At 42.3% G+C, this 19,303-nt stretch overlaps 2 protein-coding genes across 2 annotated transcripts in view; both read left to right on the top strand.

Moving 5' to 3' along the window:
• The window catches only part of LOC310854944 (Golgi apparatus protein 1-like), a 59,947-nt gene that overhangs the window by 2,138 nt on the left and 38,506 nt on the right, over positions 1–19,303 (top strand). Inside the window, exons 2-4 of the mRNA XM_083759713.1 lie at positions 10,390–10,419; positions 11,234–11,320; positions 12,627–12,842. Of these exons, the coding sequence (XP_083615839.1) occupies positions 10,390–10,419; positions 11,234–11,320; positions 12,627–12,842 (333 nt within the window). The remainder of the gene's footprint in view (positions 1–10,389; positions 10,420–11,233; positions 11,321–12,626; positions 12,843–19,303) is intronic.
• On the top strand, positions 16,789–17,688 carry LOC310876852 (aminoacyl tRNA synthase complex-interacting multifunctional protein 2-like; the record flags this gene model as incomplete). The annotated part of the gene is made up of 1 exon (XM_083790504.1): positions 16,789–17,688. One exon carries the CDS (start codon positions 16,789–16,791, stop codon positions 17,686–17,688), a length of 900 nt encoding a protein of 299 aa, XP_083646630.1.

Below are 19,303 nucleotides of genomic sequence, written 5' to 3'. Positions count from 1 at the left end.
TGTTTTTTTTTTATTTATTTTTTTAAATGCGTTAAAGAACCACCATTCTTCTGTGCGTTAGAATCTGATCTCAGGTCAGAATAACTTCAATGTTTCTAGCCTACGTTTTTTTCTTCTTCTGGCGGTGGGGTGGGTTGGGGGGGACAGACAGTGAGTTCCTAATCTGTTTGTGGTCAGGCCGCAGGGAGGGAGATGTATTTGTGTGTTTGGGGACCACCAAGGTTTGAATACATTGATTGCGGGCTGAGCTCAAGGTTTTTTTGGGCTGATTCGGGAAGGGACACGTTTGGTACTTTAAGGTGTAGAATTTCAAAGTGTGGGATCCGCACATAATTCCGACGGAGCATTAGTCCGACATGCGGGAACCGCTCAAACATGCGCTGCTCCCGTGCTTGCGGTTATGGTTCAGGTTTGAGGTAGAAACATTCTGTCTTGCCATATCTTAAGTATGTAGACGCACAATTTGCGAGGTTGGGGGGGGAAGGGGGGGGGGGGGAGGGTTACAGGATTTACTGCACTGTTATCTTAAATTATGCCATGCCTTGCTCAAGGGCAGTTTAGCAACCTTGGTGGGCCTGCAATTATGTGCTATATCTACTAACCCTGGCCTGGGGTCACCAGAACACACAGCAGGAATGCTCCCTGCTGTTAGCCTATACAGGAAAAGCAGCATTCGCTGGGTAGGCAGCACTAGTGAGCCTTTATTTTACGGCTGCATTCTGGAGAAGGAATAGTACACACAGTGTGTTTCTGCCAAACGCTATGACTGCATGTCTTTATCCTCTGAGCTCACATTTTGAAAATGTCCTCCCTTCTTTTTTGTCTCTTCATCTCCCTCTTCTCCTCCCCTTCTGTCAGTCTCTCTATGTCTGTGAGCCTAATTGCTAGCAGTGTTACTGTGTAGTGTGTATGTGATTATGTGAGGCTGGCCAGTCTGCGACCTCGGAGACAAACAGAAAGTGATGTGTGTGCAGTTGGAGACATTACAAGTACTGTTGATGACGGACATTATTATGATTGACCCATTTTATTCTCTACCTAGTTTATTATTACTGTTGTGTTCATGTGTTGTATGAAGTCTACTACAATGTTTCAACCTTCAGTTGAGACAACATAGGGACAGTGGTACAGTGTAGTACTCCTCTGTGTTCTTTATCTCATCATCCTTATTGGGTTGTTTTCTCTCTCTCTCTGTCTGTGTGTGGTGGTGTCATTGGGAGCTGGCTGTCCCTATGTTGTCCAAGACCTTTAGCTCAGTGCTTTCAGACTGCTGTGTTGATCACGGCAGATGACAGGGCCTGATTAACTGTCACCACTGTCCTCATCATCACGCTACTTCCTCCCCTGTCCACGACTACAGTAAATATTTCCTCCCCATCTACAGTAAGTTGCAGAGTGTTCATTTATCACTCGTAAGACAAAAAAAAAGGTCCTGGATTTTTCTTTGGTCAGCGACGACACGCCGGCTAATACACCTACAGTCATTTCTCATTTAGATTGATGCTTTGGTCATTATTACACATGGCAATAAGTAAGCAGTTTACTTGGAGAGTTTTGCAGAAGTTTGTGCAATGCACACGGTCATCGGCTGTTGATTGGACCGTGGATTTGTTAATACTACTTGTTGTCTCTAAATGGACCCTCGGTCTGGTTCTGACAGGCTGGTAGTGTGTGATAATCCAGTTGTATTCCTTTGGTACGGTGGCGGCGGCAGGCCCAGGAGAAACAATAACGCAACGTGAGACAGTATCACGCTAAAGGTTCACAAAGTTTATTACACAAACAGGGAACATATATTGTGCTGGATCATAGTGACGTGACAACAAGATATGACGAGACATAGAAACGTGACATGATAATGACAATGCAGCAAGGCTGACTAAAATATGTCTCTCGTAGCCTATCTATAAAGTAGGCTACAGTACAGGCAGTACACTGTATCTCAGTGTACTGCTGGTGTGAATTAAGGCCCAAAGTAAAACCACACACTGGCTGTGCAAAAGAGTGAATATGCCTCCGTAGAGTGCTGTCACATTTCTAGTTGCTCTTGTCCTCCTTGACTCACATCATCCTCCTACATGCTCTATCCTCCAAATGCTGATGCGATACATGACTGCTTCCCCTGGTGATCTCAGGCTTGAGCAAAGCCCTAATTACAGAAATAATGACTTTGCTCCACTTGAGTAACAGCTGTACTCTGAAGAGGTATAAATGGCTTATAAATCTCTCCTCTCTTCTCTGCATGGATGGACCCCTCCTCCCCCAGATGATGTAGATTTATCTAAACCCATTCAGAACGGGAACCACTTTTGGTGTTTTAAGCATCATGTTATACTTTAGCTATTGAAAAAGCAGATCTACAAGCTCATAGCGCGGCACAGAGTGCCGTGCTACGAGCTTGTAGGTCTGCTATTTTTGAGAGAACGTTTTTAATTCAAATCTTTGCTTCTGAGGGGTTCCTGGAATAACATATTTTCAGGTGGCCAATTACATATAATTTTTGAGGGTCCTTGACATGAAATATGGAGCACCACTGAAACATGAGGTATTTCAGAAAACTGTCTAGACTGTCTAGAACTTAAAAGACATTTTTTTAATTTCAACGTCGGGTCTGCCTTGCCACCAGAGTGTTTGTGGGTAAGTTTGAGCTGTGGTTGGTGAGTTTAACTGTAATGGCACACCACAATCATTTAGGCTACCGTGTGTATTCTGCTTTCAGCTTCTGTATTCAGCAATTTCAGATTTCTCGCTTTGTGGGGAGGCTAACATATTTTATACCATATGCCACTCGATATAACTTCAAACACGGCTGAAACAGTGCAGCGCAGCCAATGCCAAGCCACAACAAAACAGTCATTGACCCACACACAGAACGTCGGAAAAGAACACAAACAACGGCCGTGAGCGTGAGGCGCAAGGTTGTGACACACTAACGTACACGTTACAAAAATAATAATCACAGCTCTTTCACCTGACAAATATCACTATGTGATCATTTCTGGTTTTTGAGTGGTGCAACCACTCCAAGGAACAGCTATGTCCCTATGTCCTAACCATAGACTGTAAAAAATATGGACAAAGCGTTCCCCGGGTCTAACATGGACGTAAAATGAAGCCTGTTATTCCTGCACTGTAAGTCGCCATCTTTCTAGATCCGTTTTGGCCCAGCTGGCCATTGGCTGGCTTCGTTTTGGCCCAGCTGGCCAGACAACGAGGCGGGACTCTGTTGGTTTTTATTTTGACTCGAGTGGGAGGGGAATCCCGATCATAGACTGTAACGGTAGCCACGCCCCTCAGAACATACGCTACTTTATGGTCATCCTGCTACCCTAATAGACAGGGGGTACACGAGCACATGGCCATTTATCCGTGGTCTATCTCCGACCGAGCCACACTATTAGCACACATCTCTCCATGCAAAATAAAATCTGCACGCTCCCAGAATCAGTATAGGCTACTTTGCATCGACACAAATTTCTTATTTACAGTACAAATATTACTTTTGTGAAACACGCTGTTGTTGCGCAAGCTCATCAGCCTACGTCAAAATCGTCATGTTGGGGCCAGACTGGGCAGTCCTTCACAGTGACACGCGTTACATTTTAGTTTTAGTCATATTCTCTTTTAGTCACCCGGAATGTTTTATTGTTAGTCTAGTTTTAGTCGACTAAATGTCATTAGATTTTAGTCGACTGAAACTACAGGTGATTTAGTCGACTAAAATGTGAGGCCGTCGTATGTAGATCGGCTATTTTCAGCATGCAACCAAGTGTAAAATGGCTTATACACTGGATCTCTTGTCCACTATAGTCCTTTCCTAACATTTTAGTCTAGTTTTTATCTCTTGACGAAATTGTCAATACATTTAGTCTTAGGTGGTATTTAGACGAGAACGGTGTTCATAGAAAACGGCAAAATAAAGTATCGTTTGCTGGGGCCCCTTTAGACGAGAACGGCGTTTTGGGGAGGCGGAAACGCAACAAAGTGAAACCACCTTCCAGAGTGGAAATCTTTGAGAACGCTGTTTCCATCTAAACAGGCAAAACGGCGAATCTTATCAAAACCTATGACATCATGGCTCACGTTGGCTCACAACGCATGTTTATTAGTTGGACAATGAACAAGCCTCCCTCCTAACAAGCGCCGGTGAATGTAAAAGCATGATGTAAATGAAATGCCTTGTGATAGGTGGCACCGTCCGTGGCAGCAGCGTTTATGTAGCCTAATGTATTATAAAATATATAACCATACCGTGGCATGCTCTGCCTGCGTGCGCGGCGCACACACACACACACACACACACACACACACGGTAGCTGTGCGTTATCTCTCTTTTGCAGACTGTGTGCTCTCCAATACAACGATGGATGGCTGCATGGACCATTAGCTTTCAGTGTACTCCTAACACACACACACACACACACACACACACACACACACACACACACACACACACACACACACACACCACCTTTTTCATGCATATAATATATGTACATATTGTAGATCATATACATCATTCCTACGAGAATCAGGAGTGTTGGCAGACATGCTGTTGTAGCATTACATCACATGCTCACAGCCTCACACGTTGTCTTTCTCTTTCTGACAACATACATCTAGCAGCACACAATGTGTTGTTAAAACCCATTTAGACCTGAGGACGATTCTAAAAAGATGTCTTCTAAATCCTGACAGTTTTCTGAAACACCTATGTTTCTATGTCAGTGGTGCTCAACCTTTTTCATGTCAAGGTCCCCAAAAATCGATGTATTTGCCATTTGGCAGCCGACCCGCATCTGAAAATATGTTATTCCGAGAACGCCTCAGAAGCAAAGATTTTAGTTAAAAACGTTCACTCTGAAAGAATATATATTCAAAGTTTTGCGCCGCATTTTCACGAATTTTCTAAAATAGCAGACCTACAAGCTCGTAGAGAGGCACTCTGTGCCGCGCTATGAGCTTGTAGATCTGCTATCGGAATGAGTTTTATTTGAAAGTTTGCTGGTTGCTAACAGACAATAGTCATGAGTCATGACGCAAGCACAATTAAAAGAGGGTTGGTTCACTGTTATAGATTGTCAGACAGTTGAACATGGTTTCTAGAGAACCTCAGCATCTGTGCATCATGTATGGTTTAGGTCAGGATAGAATATAAAAAAGGTATGTGATATGCAGCTGTGTCCAGAATTGGATTATCATCATACTATAATTCACTCAATGTCTTGAGTGTCTGTCTGTCTGAATGAATGAATGAATGCATGAATGAATGTCTGAATGAATGCATGAATGTCTGTCTAAAACACTGTCGTAGCTCCTCACTGCCTGCACCAATCGCTCTGACTTTTCACACAGGCATTGGCCATAATATTAGGGAGGTCTTAACAAAGCCCTTTTTTCAATTTAACAACTTATTAATTATTAAGTAATTTATTGGTGAATTAAAATGTCCTATCGACTTACATGGGAAAATGCAAGAATTCACATCAAGTCTTTGTCTCGCAGTCAGAGCTACAGTTACACCACTTGGAAGGGAGGTCCATAATAACTATTAAAATTAATGTAATACATAATTACCATTTTGCCACTGCCATTTTCACTTTTCTTCAAAACACATTTTTGGCTCTTCCACCTACAGCTTTTGTGCAAATCTCACAAAAATCGGTACACATGATCTCTGGACCTATCCGATTAAAACACCATGGGCAGAAGCTTCATTGTCCATATCGTTTGGATGTAATCCGCTTCCAAAGTTAGTGGGAGGGGCCTGTTTTACAAAAAATTACACAAATCACCAACGGAATGTCCAATCCACCCAAAAATGTATTCACATGTCGAGGGTGGTTTAGTCAAAGGAGAGCCCAAAGCAATTCCATTTTCAACCACAGGGGGGCGCCGCAAATGCGGAATTTTAAATCGTTTATTGCAAAAACTGGCCATACATGGCAGAGATTTAGCAAACACTGTTATCCTGGACGACATAAAAAGTGCAGCGTTGGATAATGTTTTTAATATCCTTCTACACAGCATACCTACTGTACAGCTCCATCCCATGTAATTAGAATATTTTGTAAAAGTTCATTTTCTTGAATTATTTAAGTATTTAAAACCTTTTTTTGTTTTAATCTTGATGATTATGGCGTACAGCTCTTGGAAATCTAAAAATCCTATACCAATGAATTAGAATATTTTACGAGACCACTAAAGAATGATTTTTTTCAAAGAGAATGTCGACCATCTGAAAAGTATATTAATGTATGCTGTTAATACTTGGTCTTGGCTACTTTTGAACAAATCATTTCATCAATGGGGCGTGGCATGGAGGTGATCAGCCAGTGGCACTGTTGAGGTGTTATGGAAGCCCAGGTTTGCTTTGCAGCTTGGCATACAGCAGATTTGGATTCAGCAGACCTTAACCCTTTTACTGCTGCCATTTATTGAGAAATTAGGACCTAATTCATGCCAGCATTTTTTTAATTTGAGCTCTTATTTTGAAAAGCCACATTTTGCCTCAACCGGAAGTGAGCTTATCCCTGCCAGCTTTACGTTGCCAAGACAACCTTTGTTTACATGATCGAATCATGCCGGTACATTTTAGCACTCCACAACGTCGGCTCGTGCCGTCAAAGAAACGCTGTTTTGACCAAAAATGCCATCTGGGACAAGGAATAGGAGATACAGGCGATTGAAAGAAACGGATAGAATGGATTCTTATGGCGACGGTGAATTAATATGAACGATCCAGTGCAGTGCTAACAACATTGCTAGCTAACCGGCTAACGTGAGTAGCATTATGGCTTGATCAATCATAAGCACTATAAAAGAGCAATTGCCGAAGGGCTTCGGCAATGGCAGCAAGCGTTAATATCAAATTAATGCTTCAATTGCCGAAGGGCTTCGGCAATGGCAGGAAGACGGTTAATACCCCTAGAAAACATGTATGCCATAAATTAACACGATTTGCCTTCATATATTTGGGAAAATGACCCAGACTATGATAACAGCCGTAAATTATTTTTTATTGTTCAGTCTTATGTCTCACACCTTCCTCTTGACAATACAACCTAGATTCTGTGTGGGGTTCAGGTCAGGCCAGTTGGCTGGTCAGTTAAGCACAGTAATACCATGGTCAGTACACCAGTTACTAGTAGTTTTGGCTCTGTTGGCAGGTGCCAAAACGAGCTGGAAAGGAAAATTAGCATCTCCATGAAGCTTGTCAACATAGTGCATACTGAAGCACACAGTGGTGTAAAATATCATAATAGATGGTTGTGTTGAGACTCTGGACATGACAAAACACAGTGATGATTTAGGCCATGTTATCTGCTGGTGTTGATCCACTGACTGTCTCATGACTGAAAATTTAACAATGGTTTTAACACAGCCATCTTTTTACATTGTGCTTCAGTATGTTGACAAGCTTCATGGCGATGCAAATTTTCCTTTCCAGCTCGATTTGGCACCTGCCCACAGAGCCAAAACTACTAGTAACTGGTGTACTGACGATGGTATTACTGTGCTTAACTGACCAGCCAACTGGCCTGACCTGAACCCCACACAGAATCTAGGTTGTATTGTCAAGAGGAAGGTGTGAGACATAAGACTGAACAATAAAACATTTTTTTACGGCTGTTATCAAAGCAAACCTGGGCTTCCATAATACCACCTCAACAGTGCCACAGGCTGATCACCTCCATGCCATGCCCCATTGATGAAATGATTTGTTCAAAAGTAGGCCAGACCAAGTATTAACTGCATACATTAATATATTTTCAGATGGTCGACATTTATTGTTTAAAAAAAAATCATTTTTTTAGTGGTCTCGTAAAATATTCTAATTCATTAGGATAGGATTTTTTTTATTTTCATGAGCTGTACGCCATAATCATCAAGATTAAAACAAAAAAAGGTTTTAAATATCTCACTTTATGCACAATTAATTTTTGAATTATATTACGGAAGAAAATTAACTTTTACAAAATATTATAATTACATGGGATGGAGCTGTATATCTATACCACACTGTTACCAATCCCTGTCAGCTGTCTCTCGTACTACACTGTCTCCCTCTCAGCCATCCTACTGTCTCTCCTTCACTATCTTCCTCTCAGATTATCTACTGTGTCTGTCTCGTCTATATTTTGTCTCCCTCTCAGCTTTCCTACTGTCCGTCTCTTCTATACTGTCTCAGTGTCTCCCCATCAGCTCTCCCAGCCTGTCTCTTTAGTCTCTAAGCTCTCCTATTGTCTGCCCAAGCTCTCCTATTGTCTGTCTCTCATACACTGTCTTCTATGATGCATTCTGGTCCCAGCATGGCCAAGGACGGTTCATCCAGTAAGGCTGGAGAATCGCTGGAGAATGTGTACTTGGCAAGTGTTAAGATATGTCGATGTGTGGGAGCTGGCGAACTAGTCTGTTGTCTCTCTGACTGTTGTTGTATTTCTGTCACTGGCTACGTTTACATGAGCAGTTAAATCCCCTTTTCATTCCGAATAGAATTTCAATCCTATTAAACGTTGTTATGTAAACACCTACAAAAACGTACATCCGAATGAAAACGCTCGATGCGATCTAAAAACCATTCCGATGTCACTGGCCGGATTACTCCGATGTTCAATGCGATTGAAAGAAAATTGGACTCATGTATACACTAATTCGGATGCAAGTTCATTCTGGTCTTTCTGAGCATGCTCCAAGGCGCTCATATCCAAGGCGCGCCGAGGAGTTTGCACATAGAGCGCGTTATTACGTTCCTTTTTTCAGATCCGAAATCCACAAAAAAACGTGGAGCAGCAGCAGATGACGATAACCCTGATCTGTGTGTATGTATGTGTGTGTGTGTGTGTGTGTGTGTGTGTTCAACGTTCTCTCTCTCTCTCTCTCTCTCTCTCTCTCTCTCAAAAATAACGAGCGACCCGATACAATAATAATCAGTGTGTTGCGTGCCCTGGCCGTGCTGTAGATAATAAAGTACAAATAAAAACGAGATGATCACCTTCCCAGCGGAGAAGCGGAGCCGCAGCGGGTGGGGAAAAAAAGACGGTAAACATATTTGCCCGTCCCTATCCAACCAGCAGCCTCAAAGCTACTGCGGAATGAAATGATGGGATTTCAAAGTATCGTCTTTCGTCTGTAATAATGTATTGTTGAGACAGTCACGATGAATGAACTGCCTATATTTTATGTGTCCAACAGATGGCGTAGTTTCACGTGAATTAACATGTATCATGTCTTCTATCACTTCTCCATATAAACACTCATTCGGAATGACCATTTCCCATGTAAACTCGCGGCAAAAAACATTACATCGGATGTATTTTATTCGGAAGTATTTATTTGGAATGATCACCCTTCATGTAAACGTAGCCATTGACACTGTCCCTGTCACACTCACTATCTCATCACTCTTTCTTTCTTTCTTTCTTTCTTTCTTTCTTTTGGAAAATATGCTATTTGGTTTAGTTTTTTTCACTTGCTGAAAATGGCAACAAGCCCACAACGTGTCGCGACGCGTTGTGGGCTTGTACAGTAGATTGTAGCTTGTACAGTAGATCGGCTATTTTCAGCATGCAAAGTGTAAAATGACTTATACTGGATCTCTTGTCCACTAGTCCCTTCCTAACATTTTAGTCTTACTTTTAGTCATCATAGCTTAGTTTTCATTTAGTTTCCATTTACTTTTCTGCAGTGAAAAAATCTAGTCAACGAACATTTTTCGTCACTGTCCCCGAGCAAGTTCCTTCAAACCCCAACTGCTCCCCAGAAACCTCTAATAGTTTGGATGGATCCTTTTGGGGTTAAACATAGCCCAAAATGAGCACTGGGTTGGGGCCATATTAATTTATCTGAGATTATTTTTTACAAAATGTGAAAGATATTTGGGGATTGACTTCCTTACCCTACTGGCTACGACGTGACCAATAATTTGGCACTGGCTGTTGGCAAGATTAGTCACGGACAGACAAACAAAACATTTTGGGGATAGAGTGTACTACTGTACATTGACGGATACTCTTCTAGACGGCTTTAGAACCCACTAAGACACACATCAACATACCAGCCTGAAATGATTTTTCCTCTCTAAAAGATTGCTAATATTTATATTTCCTTATTTTATAAATAGTGACTCCTGTCCTGTTACACCTTACATGTTCAATTGACACAATATTAAATGATGATGATGTGGTTTCAGAACTTATACTATACTATACCAGTGGCACACACACACACACACACACACACACACACACACACACACACACACACACACACACACACTCTTCGCTGCCAGTTTGTGTGAACAAATAAATGCATGCTGAATGCATTTGCACATAATTTTGACAACTGTTTGTGTGTCTCTCTCTGTCTGTCTTGTCTGTGTTTCTGCAGGATGCAGAGATCTCCAATGACTGCAACCATGTAAGTTCCTCCCCCGAGTACCCTCCTGCTACCTTTCATCACATTGTCATATCTGTACATGTGATGACCTGTGGCCTGAGATTGCCCAGTTTGCTGCTACTTTGAAGCCTTCAACCTTGCAGCTCCCAATGCATTGGTGCTCCCAATAAATTCACTGGATTTTAATCCATAAACTACATGAAGACAATGCAACGCAACATGTGAATGAATGAATGAATGAAAATGAATAACATAAGCTTACACCAGTGGTTCTTAACCCATTTTGACCTGAGATCAGATTCTAAAAATGTCTTATGTTAATGTAGGGTCCAGGGACCCTCAGGTGTACCCTTCGTGTGGTTCCAAATTAACCTTTACTGGTCTGTAACTCTAACGCCCTAACCACACCAAAGGGTCACCATGCAACTCCTTGGGTCTCTCGACCCTTTGGTGTGGTTAATAGGGCTTTAGAGTTATGGGGGTCCTTGAAATTAAAACTTGTGAGGACCTGGCTTACACCCACGGTTGAAGTCACAAGCTTATTGGACCAGCATTCAATTGGAAATGAGCACAAACTGTCCATTTCAGAGACAGAGATGGGGTTTCTTTTTTAGCTGATCCTACGGCTAAAGTTTAATCTGATATAAATGGCAAACACATCAAAGTAGCTTGCCTGCATAACCTCTGACTGAACTGAAGCCCAAATGATCTTTCGTCACATGACTTTCTTTGTTGACAGTTATTGGAAAATCACATTTTCTCTGTGTCCCTCTCCCCCTGCCTCTGTCTTATCATTTCTCTAACCTCTGCCTGTCTCTCTGTCTCTCCTCATCAGCTTCTATGGAACTACAAACTCAATCTGACCACAGATCCCAAGTTTGAGTCGGTGGCCATGGAGGTCTGCAAGAGCACCATCGCCGAGGTCGGTCTGCTCTGCTGTGCTCTCACCAGCTCTGTGTAGACTCTAGACTATAGAGCATGAGTCATCATGACACTGACTTTTATGATTTACACTCTCCCAACACTAAAATCTAAACCTGTGTGTGTGTGTGTGTGTGTGTGTGTGTGTGTAGAGGTGGGGGGGCGATATGACTTTCAAAACATAAAACGGTATTTAAAAAAAGACATAGTGAAAATAGCAGATCTACGGGACACGTAGGGAAAATACATGCTTCTCGATTATTTGATGAACCTACTTGAGCAAGTTTAACAGTTCTACTGCGTAACCCGCGTTCCCCGCTATTTAATCCATGTGTCGGTGCTGCGTAATACGCTAAAACCGCTATTTAATCCATGCGTTTAATTCGCCATTGTTTTAATAATTAAAAAGAGAGCGGATTTGTCACAGACCTGGTGACGAGGCCGTCACGTTATGATGACGAAACCGGAAATCAAGAGAAGAAAAAAAAGAGAAAAAATAGAGTCTGCAACACTGGTATGAAAAACTCAGCTCCACTGGTTTATTTGATTCAACGTTTCGATCCCTTAGGATCTTCTTCAGGAATGTGAAACCGGAAATCAAGCCATGCTCTGGGCTGCTACTGCTCCTGGGAAAATGAGTTCAATTCAAGTGAATGAGGGGTTTTTTGGACTACAACAGGCTGTCCATGCTGTTTTGGTTTCGCATCGTAATGGCGGCATGCGTAGGCCTATGCATTATTTTTCTTTAGAAACAAGGCCAACTAATTATAATAAGCAGACATGGCAACGCTGCTGGTTGACTAATGGAGGAATGAAGGGAAAACAGCACCCCCTAAAGTCACAGATCACTGAACTAAAGCTTTGAAGCCCATTTTCTCTGCTTGGTCTTTTTTCCACTACTCCTGCAAGACATTTTTCTATAAGCCATATCTCCAAAACTGGTGGGTCAAACTGAACAACCAATATGTCAATTTGAAGCTATGATTCTCTGCTTTCATATGACAAAGAAATCCAATGGCAGTCTCTCGATCAAATCTAGTCACAAATGCTCACATCACATCATAGGCTTGAATTAGAAAACAAAAAAAACATTAAAAAACAAATGTATATCCGCTCTCTGTCATTTATATTTCCATTTCCACAACAATAAACAGGAAAACATGGCATATTTTTTGGACATATTTCGAATGGTGATTAATCATGATTAATTCATTTTGAAGCTGTGATTAATTCTGATTAAAAATTGTAATCATTTGACAGCCCTAGTTTTTGCTTGTGTGTGTGTGTGTTCTATTCCCACGCCGCAGACAAAGGAGTGCAACGAAGAGGAGCGTGGGCGAGGCTACCTGGTGTCCTGTCTAGTGGACCACCGCGGCAACATCAGCGAGTACCAGTGCAACCAGTACATCACCAAGATGACGGGCATCATCTTCAGCGATTACCGGCTCATCTGTGGCTTCATGGACAAATGCAAAGAGGACATCAACAGACTGCACTGTGGCAGCATCAGCACAGGACAGAAGGTATGTGTCGCTGTTGTTTTTGACGGCGCACTTTTATGTTTTTAGTCGTAGTCTCTTGAATAGGTTTCATTTAGTTTTTAGTCACCTGGAATGTTTTAGCATTAGTCTAGTTTTAGTTGACTAAATATCATGAGATTTTAGTCTACTTAACCGTCTTCCTGCCATTGCCGAAGCCCTTCGGCAATTGAAGCATTAATTTGATATTAACGCTTGCTGCCATTGCCGAAGCCCTTCGGCAATTGCCCTTTATTAGTGCATATGATTGATCAAGCCATAATGCTACTCACGTTAGCCGGTTAGCTAGCACTGTTGTTAGCACTGCACTGGATCGTTCATATTAATTCACCGTCGCCATAAGAATCCATTCTATCCGTTTCTTTCAATCGCCTGTATCTCCTATTCCTTGTCCCAGATGGCATTTTTGGTCAAAACAGCGTTTCTTTGACGGCACGAGCCGACGTTGTGGAGTGCAAAAATGTACCGGCATTTTTCGATCATGTAAACAAAGGTTGTCTTGGCAACGTAAAGCTGGCAGGGATAAGCTCACTTCCGGTTGAGGCAAAATGTGGCTTTTCAAAATAAGAGCTCAAATTAAAAAAATGCTGGCATGAATTAGGTCCTAATTTCTCAATAAATGGCAGCAGTAAAAGGGTTAATCTACAGTTGATTTAGTCGACTAAAATGTGTTTTGGCGGGCCAATGCCGTCGTAATTGCTGATTTTACACTTGCTGAAATTAGCTGATCTAGATTTGCTATTTTCAGCATGCAACTAATTATAAAATTAATTATACTGGATCTCTTGTCCATTAGTCCCTTCCTAAACTCGCCAGTTTACCAAGTCGCCACGAAAACTCTTCATCCATGTCTTCATCGTTATGCTAACATGCTGTCTTCATCGATGTCTTCATCGTTATGCTAACATGCTGTCTTCATCGATGTCTTCATCATTATGCTAACATGCTGTCTTCATCGATGTCTTCATCGTTATGCTAACATGCTGTCTTCATCAATGTCTTCATCGTTATGCTAACATGCTGTCTTCATCAATGTCTTCATCGTTATGCTAACATGCTGTCTTCATCAATGTCTTCATCGTTATGCTAACATGCTGTCTTCATCGATGTCTTCATCGTTATGCTAACATGCTGTCTTCATCGATGTCTTCATCGTTATGCTAACATGCTGTCTTCATCAATGTCTTCATCGTTATGCTAACATGCTGTCTTCATCAATGTCTTCATCGTTATGCTAACATGCTGTCTTCATCGATGTCTTCATCGTTATGCTAACATGCTGTCTTCATCGATGTCTTCATCGTTATGCTAACATGCTGTCTTCATCGATGTCTTCATCGTTATGCTAACATGCTGTCTTCATCAGTGTAGTATGTCAAACTCACAGATGTTATAGTTCACTTCCAGAGTGATCAAATTATTTTTGTGCAATTAAATGGTCAGCTAGATGATGATAAAAAGGTGAGTATGTGAATACCAATGATAAGTAGGCCTACCATTTCAGGAATTGTTTACTAATGAATTACATTGTTCGGTACTTTGGTGTTTAAACTTATCATCATCAACATTTATTTAACTCATGACCATGATCACATGGTTTGGAGCACAGATTCATAAAAGTATACAGTCCAAAGTATACAATACATTACACAATATACATAGACATATCGGAAGGCTTTCCCTATTTGTACATTGGAAGAACATTTTTCAGAAAAGCACCCAATTTATAGATTACTTTTTGTTTTTCAGATTTTAGTAATGCAATTAATCTAAACATAGAAGGGTGGGTAAAAAAAATAAAGTGGCAGCTTGGCAGGTATTTTTGCCTGAAATTCATAATGTCAGTATTCTTACATTCCAACAAAACATGATACTCATCTCCAATTCTGGCTTCATTACATAGGTTACAAATCCTCTGACTTCTTTCCAATCCTTTATATCTACCGATGACCTTTGGGATTCTTGTGTTGTTTAGCCTAAGGTTGCAAATAGCCTGTCTATACTTACGGTTTTCACATAGAAGGTATTTTTCTAGTTTGAACTCTTGTTTGTATTCAACATAGATGTCACATGATGTCATACTATTGAGTTCACTTTGCCACTTTTGCAGAAACTGATCTTTCAACCTTTGTTCGACAGTTCGCTTCAACCAGTCAATGTTATTACATTTCTAGGCCAACCAAATGTAAGACATACCACAGTCATCCAGTTTTTTCTTCACCTGTGCAACCCAAGGTGACACATGGGCACCTGTGTTGAACAGGTTAAGCAGACAGTCGTACATTATTCGACTCAGTTTACTCTCTTTTCCTTCGATCAACCGGGCCCAGTACCCGATAAGTCTCTTTTCAACAGCGATACAAATTGTGTACCTCCCCAGCTCACCATGGCATACACCATATTACTACAGGTAGTTGTTTTAACTTTTAGGATATGCTTGAGAAATTTAAGATGCAATTTTTCTAGTTTTTCTAGTTTTTCGAACCCCCAGATTTCACATGTGTACAGCATGACTGGTGAGACCAGTTTGTCGAAAAGATCCAATGCAACATTTACTGGTAAATCAAATGATCTATATTTACTAAGGAGGGAGTACATGGCACGTGAGGCCTGCTTGTGTAATTCTTCGATAGCAATCTTAAATTATCCATTATCCACACTTTGCATGTCACAAATGTAACGTGTCCATATATAGAGACTTTCTCCATGGAAACGCAACATAAAGAGCCCTGAAAATACACTATAGGGTAGCAGATTGGTGACACAATTGTTCACTTTGTGATACAAGCATCGCATACGGCGTGAATAATTGCTCGAACCTTCCTTTTCAGAAAAGCCCATTAGTCACCTAAAAATCCAAGATGGCAGAGATTTTGTGTGGAAAAATGCAAAACAATATTTTTCATTGTAGAACTTCAATGTCTGAACCTATTTTAATGTGGAAAAATGCAAAACAATATTTTTCATTGTAGAACTTCAATGTCTGAACCTATTTTAATGATCTAGTTATCTAAATGTATGTATTTTGATATGATAAATTGTTGTATAGAATGACATTGACCTGTAGTTATGTATCAGAAGATCCGCTTAAAGTCCAGAGGCGACCGAGCCTTCTCTGTTGTAGGCCCCACATTATGGAACGCGCTCCCACGTCAAATTAGCCCCTTCCATCAAGTCTTTTAAATCTCGCCTTAAGACCCACCTTTATACCTTGGCTTTTAAACCCGCTTGAGTTTCTTCGGTCCTTGTTGTTGTTTTGTTTCACTGTCTGACGCTGTTGCGTCTTGTACTTTTCCGTGATGTGTCTCAGTTGTTTCTCTGTTTGCACTTTGTATTCTTGCTGTAGCTTGTTCTGTGTGGTAGCGATAGTGTATTTGATTTTATTTAGCACTTTGTAAACCCTGAGTTTTGTAACGTGCTATATAAATAAAGTGGATTGGATTGGATCACCCCCCTTGTCTGAAGTAAAGTCAGAAGGAGCATGTACCTAGCTTTAGAGTTCAGTCTGACATCATGGACCCCATATTTGGCACGTCTGACATGGAATTCCATATTTGGACATGGCTCTCATCGTGACAACAAGAGCGCCAGGACAGTTTATAAGCCACCGTGGTGGCAGTGATAGAGCACACTGACATCCTTACAAAGTACTATAGTTGATCTCTGTGAATTATCCACAGGAATCCCCAAGACGCTTAATTCTAGAACCCAGACACGTATTGCGGGGCTTGATTCCTTTCTTTGGCGCATTGTTGTCTTGTCAGGAATAACACTTTGAGAAGAAGGGGGAAAAAAACTCTTAATTTGTCAACATAATATTGCCACCATGCCCATGTGCCAGGTAATGCCTGTCTGTGGTGAAATAAAGGTTGCTGTTCTTGATTTCATGTACAAGTTACCAAATATCCACCAAGAAAAAGAACACCAAGTAATGTCAATAACGGAAAATCAAATAAAAATCATTGAAAGAGAAGAAAAAGAACGCCTGGCGGCTCGTCAGGATCAGATCATGAAGAAGGTGTACGAGCTGAAAGTGGCCATGGAGGGACTGGTCAAGACCGTGACAATCCCCGACGCCGACCTGGTCGACAGCCTCTCCCCCGCTCACATCTCCGGGGCCACGACAACCACCCCCTTCAGAGGCGCCGTCGCAGACCTCAGCGCTCTTCTGGGCGAGGAGGACCCGGGAGCTCTCCGGGACATCGTCGTGAGCGCCAACCCGGCGCAGCCGCCGCCCTTGACCCTGCTGGTCCTCCACGCGCTTCTTAGCCAGCGCTACCGGGTGCTGTCCACGGTCGCCGTCCACTCCTCCGTGTCCGGCGGTGGCGTCGTCCCCCCCGAGCTGCTCTCCTGCCTCGGTCCCTGCCACCCCGACAGCTATGACCGCAAGTGCTTCCAGGTGGGTTTCACCCTCCTCTGGAGAGACGTGCCCAGGCTGCAGATGAGGTACTGCGTCCGGAAGATGTGCCCCGTCGAGGGCGAGGCCAACGTGGCACGCTTCCTGTTCCGCCTGCTGGCGGAGTACCCCGGCGACCCGGCCCTCCGGGTGCTGCTGGACGGCTGGGTGGACAGGGCCTTCTTCCAGCTGGCCGAGGGCAGCTGCAGCGCCGAGCAGCGGGCCGCCACGCTCTCTGCCCTTAACGCCGTCCTGGGCCGCAGCACTTGGGTGGCGGGATCGGAGTTCACCTTGGCAGATATCGCCTGCTACTGCTGTGTGCTGCAGTGCGGACTGGCCTCCTCCTCACACCCTGCCAACGTCCAACGCTGGCTCGAGGCCTGTGACAACCTGGGCCTCTTTGCATCCACCAGGCTTTTCTGCTGCCTGCGGTGACCAAGGTGTCCCACTGTTGACGCTTTCTTTGCCCAGAAATATTCTGAATAAAGGCGCTAGCTATAGCCCAGCAGATGAAGCGGATTTCACTCTGAAAATCCCCGCCTTCCATTACCCCCCAAAGCAGGGGGACACATTTTCTTCCATTGTCACGTTGCTCTGTCACATCTTAAACTCTCTCTAGAAGCGTTTATAATTTATATTCCAAACAAGATGCTAGGTTATGTCAGAAATGAAGACCGAACATTGCCGTTTTAACCTATTTTGGGTGGGAACCCCTTTTTGTGTTTTAAAAGGAACCCCAAATTGCTCCCGATGTGCTGGTTGGTACCTTGCATGGCTTCCGCCGCAATCGGTGTATGAATGTGTGTGTGAATGGGTGAATGTAATGCACAATCTATGTAAAGCACCTTGGATAAAGGCGCTATATAAATGCACCATTTTACCATTTGAGCCGCTTTATTGATATCAAAACCGATCGCATCGCTCCACAGGCTGGGAGCGTCTGTTCACAACATTCTATGTCATTTCCGGCTGGGACGTCATCGAACATCTTCCCCTCCCGTTTTACGATTTTCGGTCTCGTCGGCTAAAATGAGGGGGGAACATTTCCGATGACGTCCCAGCTGGAAATGACATCGAATGTTGCGCAACCAAAGATTATGTGTTAGACGGCCCATCGCAGTCCCGTCGCTAGTCGTGTGGGGACCCGTCGCTAGTCGTGTGGGGACTGCAGATGGAAATTGAGCAAGTTTTGCTAAATCTGGTATATTTACACTGCATTTTTAATGTAATGTTCATCAATATACACTGTCCCGACCAAATAAACGAATAAAGTATTAAAGTAAAGTGTTGGAATTAATCATACCTCCCGTCTTTGTCGATCGCCTCGGGAGTGTTCTGGCTACATCAAGCTACTTCAGCTACATCCGGGATAGCACCTGGTCCGTCGCTAAATGTGCTCCGCTGCTATAAATCGCTGGGTGCTATGATTTAATGGATTAAATAACCCCGGGTATGGAATTCTCCTTTAAGGACTTCAGTGTTTTGTACCATACAATTGTATGTATAAGTATAGAACAGAAATACACATTTAGATGTTTATTTTAGGAGTTTATTTTAGCCAATGACAACTCGTTTTGCTGTGTGAAAATCCACCCTCTCTTTTCATGATTGGTTGCTGGTACAAAGGAAATTACTATATTTGGATCAAACCACAGTCCGCTCGAGGTCCAGACCCTTCCAATAATATATGGCCTGATTGATATGTTGTTGCCATGCATTGGATGAGATATTTTTTCTCAAAATAGTGGCTTCAAATTAAACAGTTTTGGAATTTTACAATACAAATCTTTAAAGAACGTTTTCTCAAAAATGAGTTTTCCTCATATCTGGGACAAAAAATATCCACTTCAGTTGCACTCGCATACACCAAACTTTCCAGTCTTATTCATATCTATATGCCGCAGGAATTTACAGAATAATAATAAACTTTATTTGTATAGCACTTTTCATACATAAATGCAGCTCAAAGTGCTTCACAGGGCAGGACACAAAAATAAAATACAATAAAACACAAGTAGTTAAAATGATAGAACAATAGCAGAGAACAAAA

The sequence above is a fragment of the Protomyctophum parallelum genome, assembly GCF_964188405.1.
Source record: "Protomyctophum parallelum genome assembly, chromosome: 2".
NCBI classification, from domain to species: domain Eukaryota; kingdom Metazoa; phylum Chordata; class Actinopteri; order Myctophiformes; family Myctophidae; genus Protomyctophum; species Protomyctophum parallelum.
This window is presented reverse-complemented; position numbering and strand designations above follow the sequence as displayed.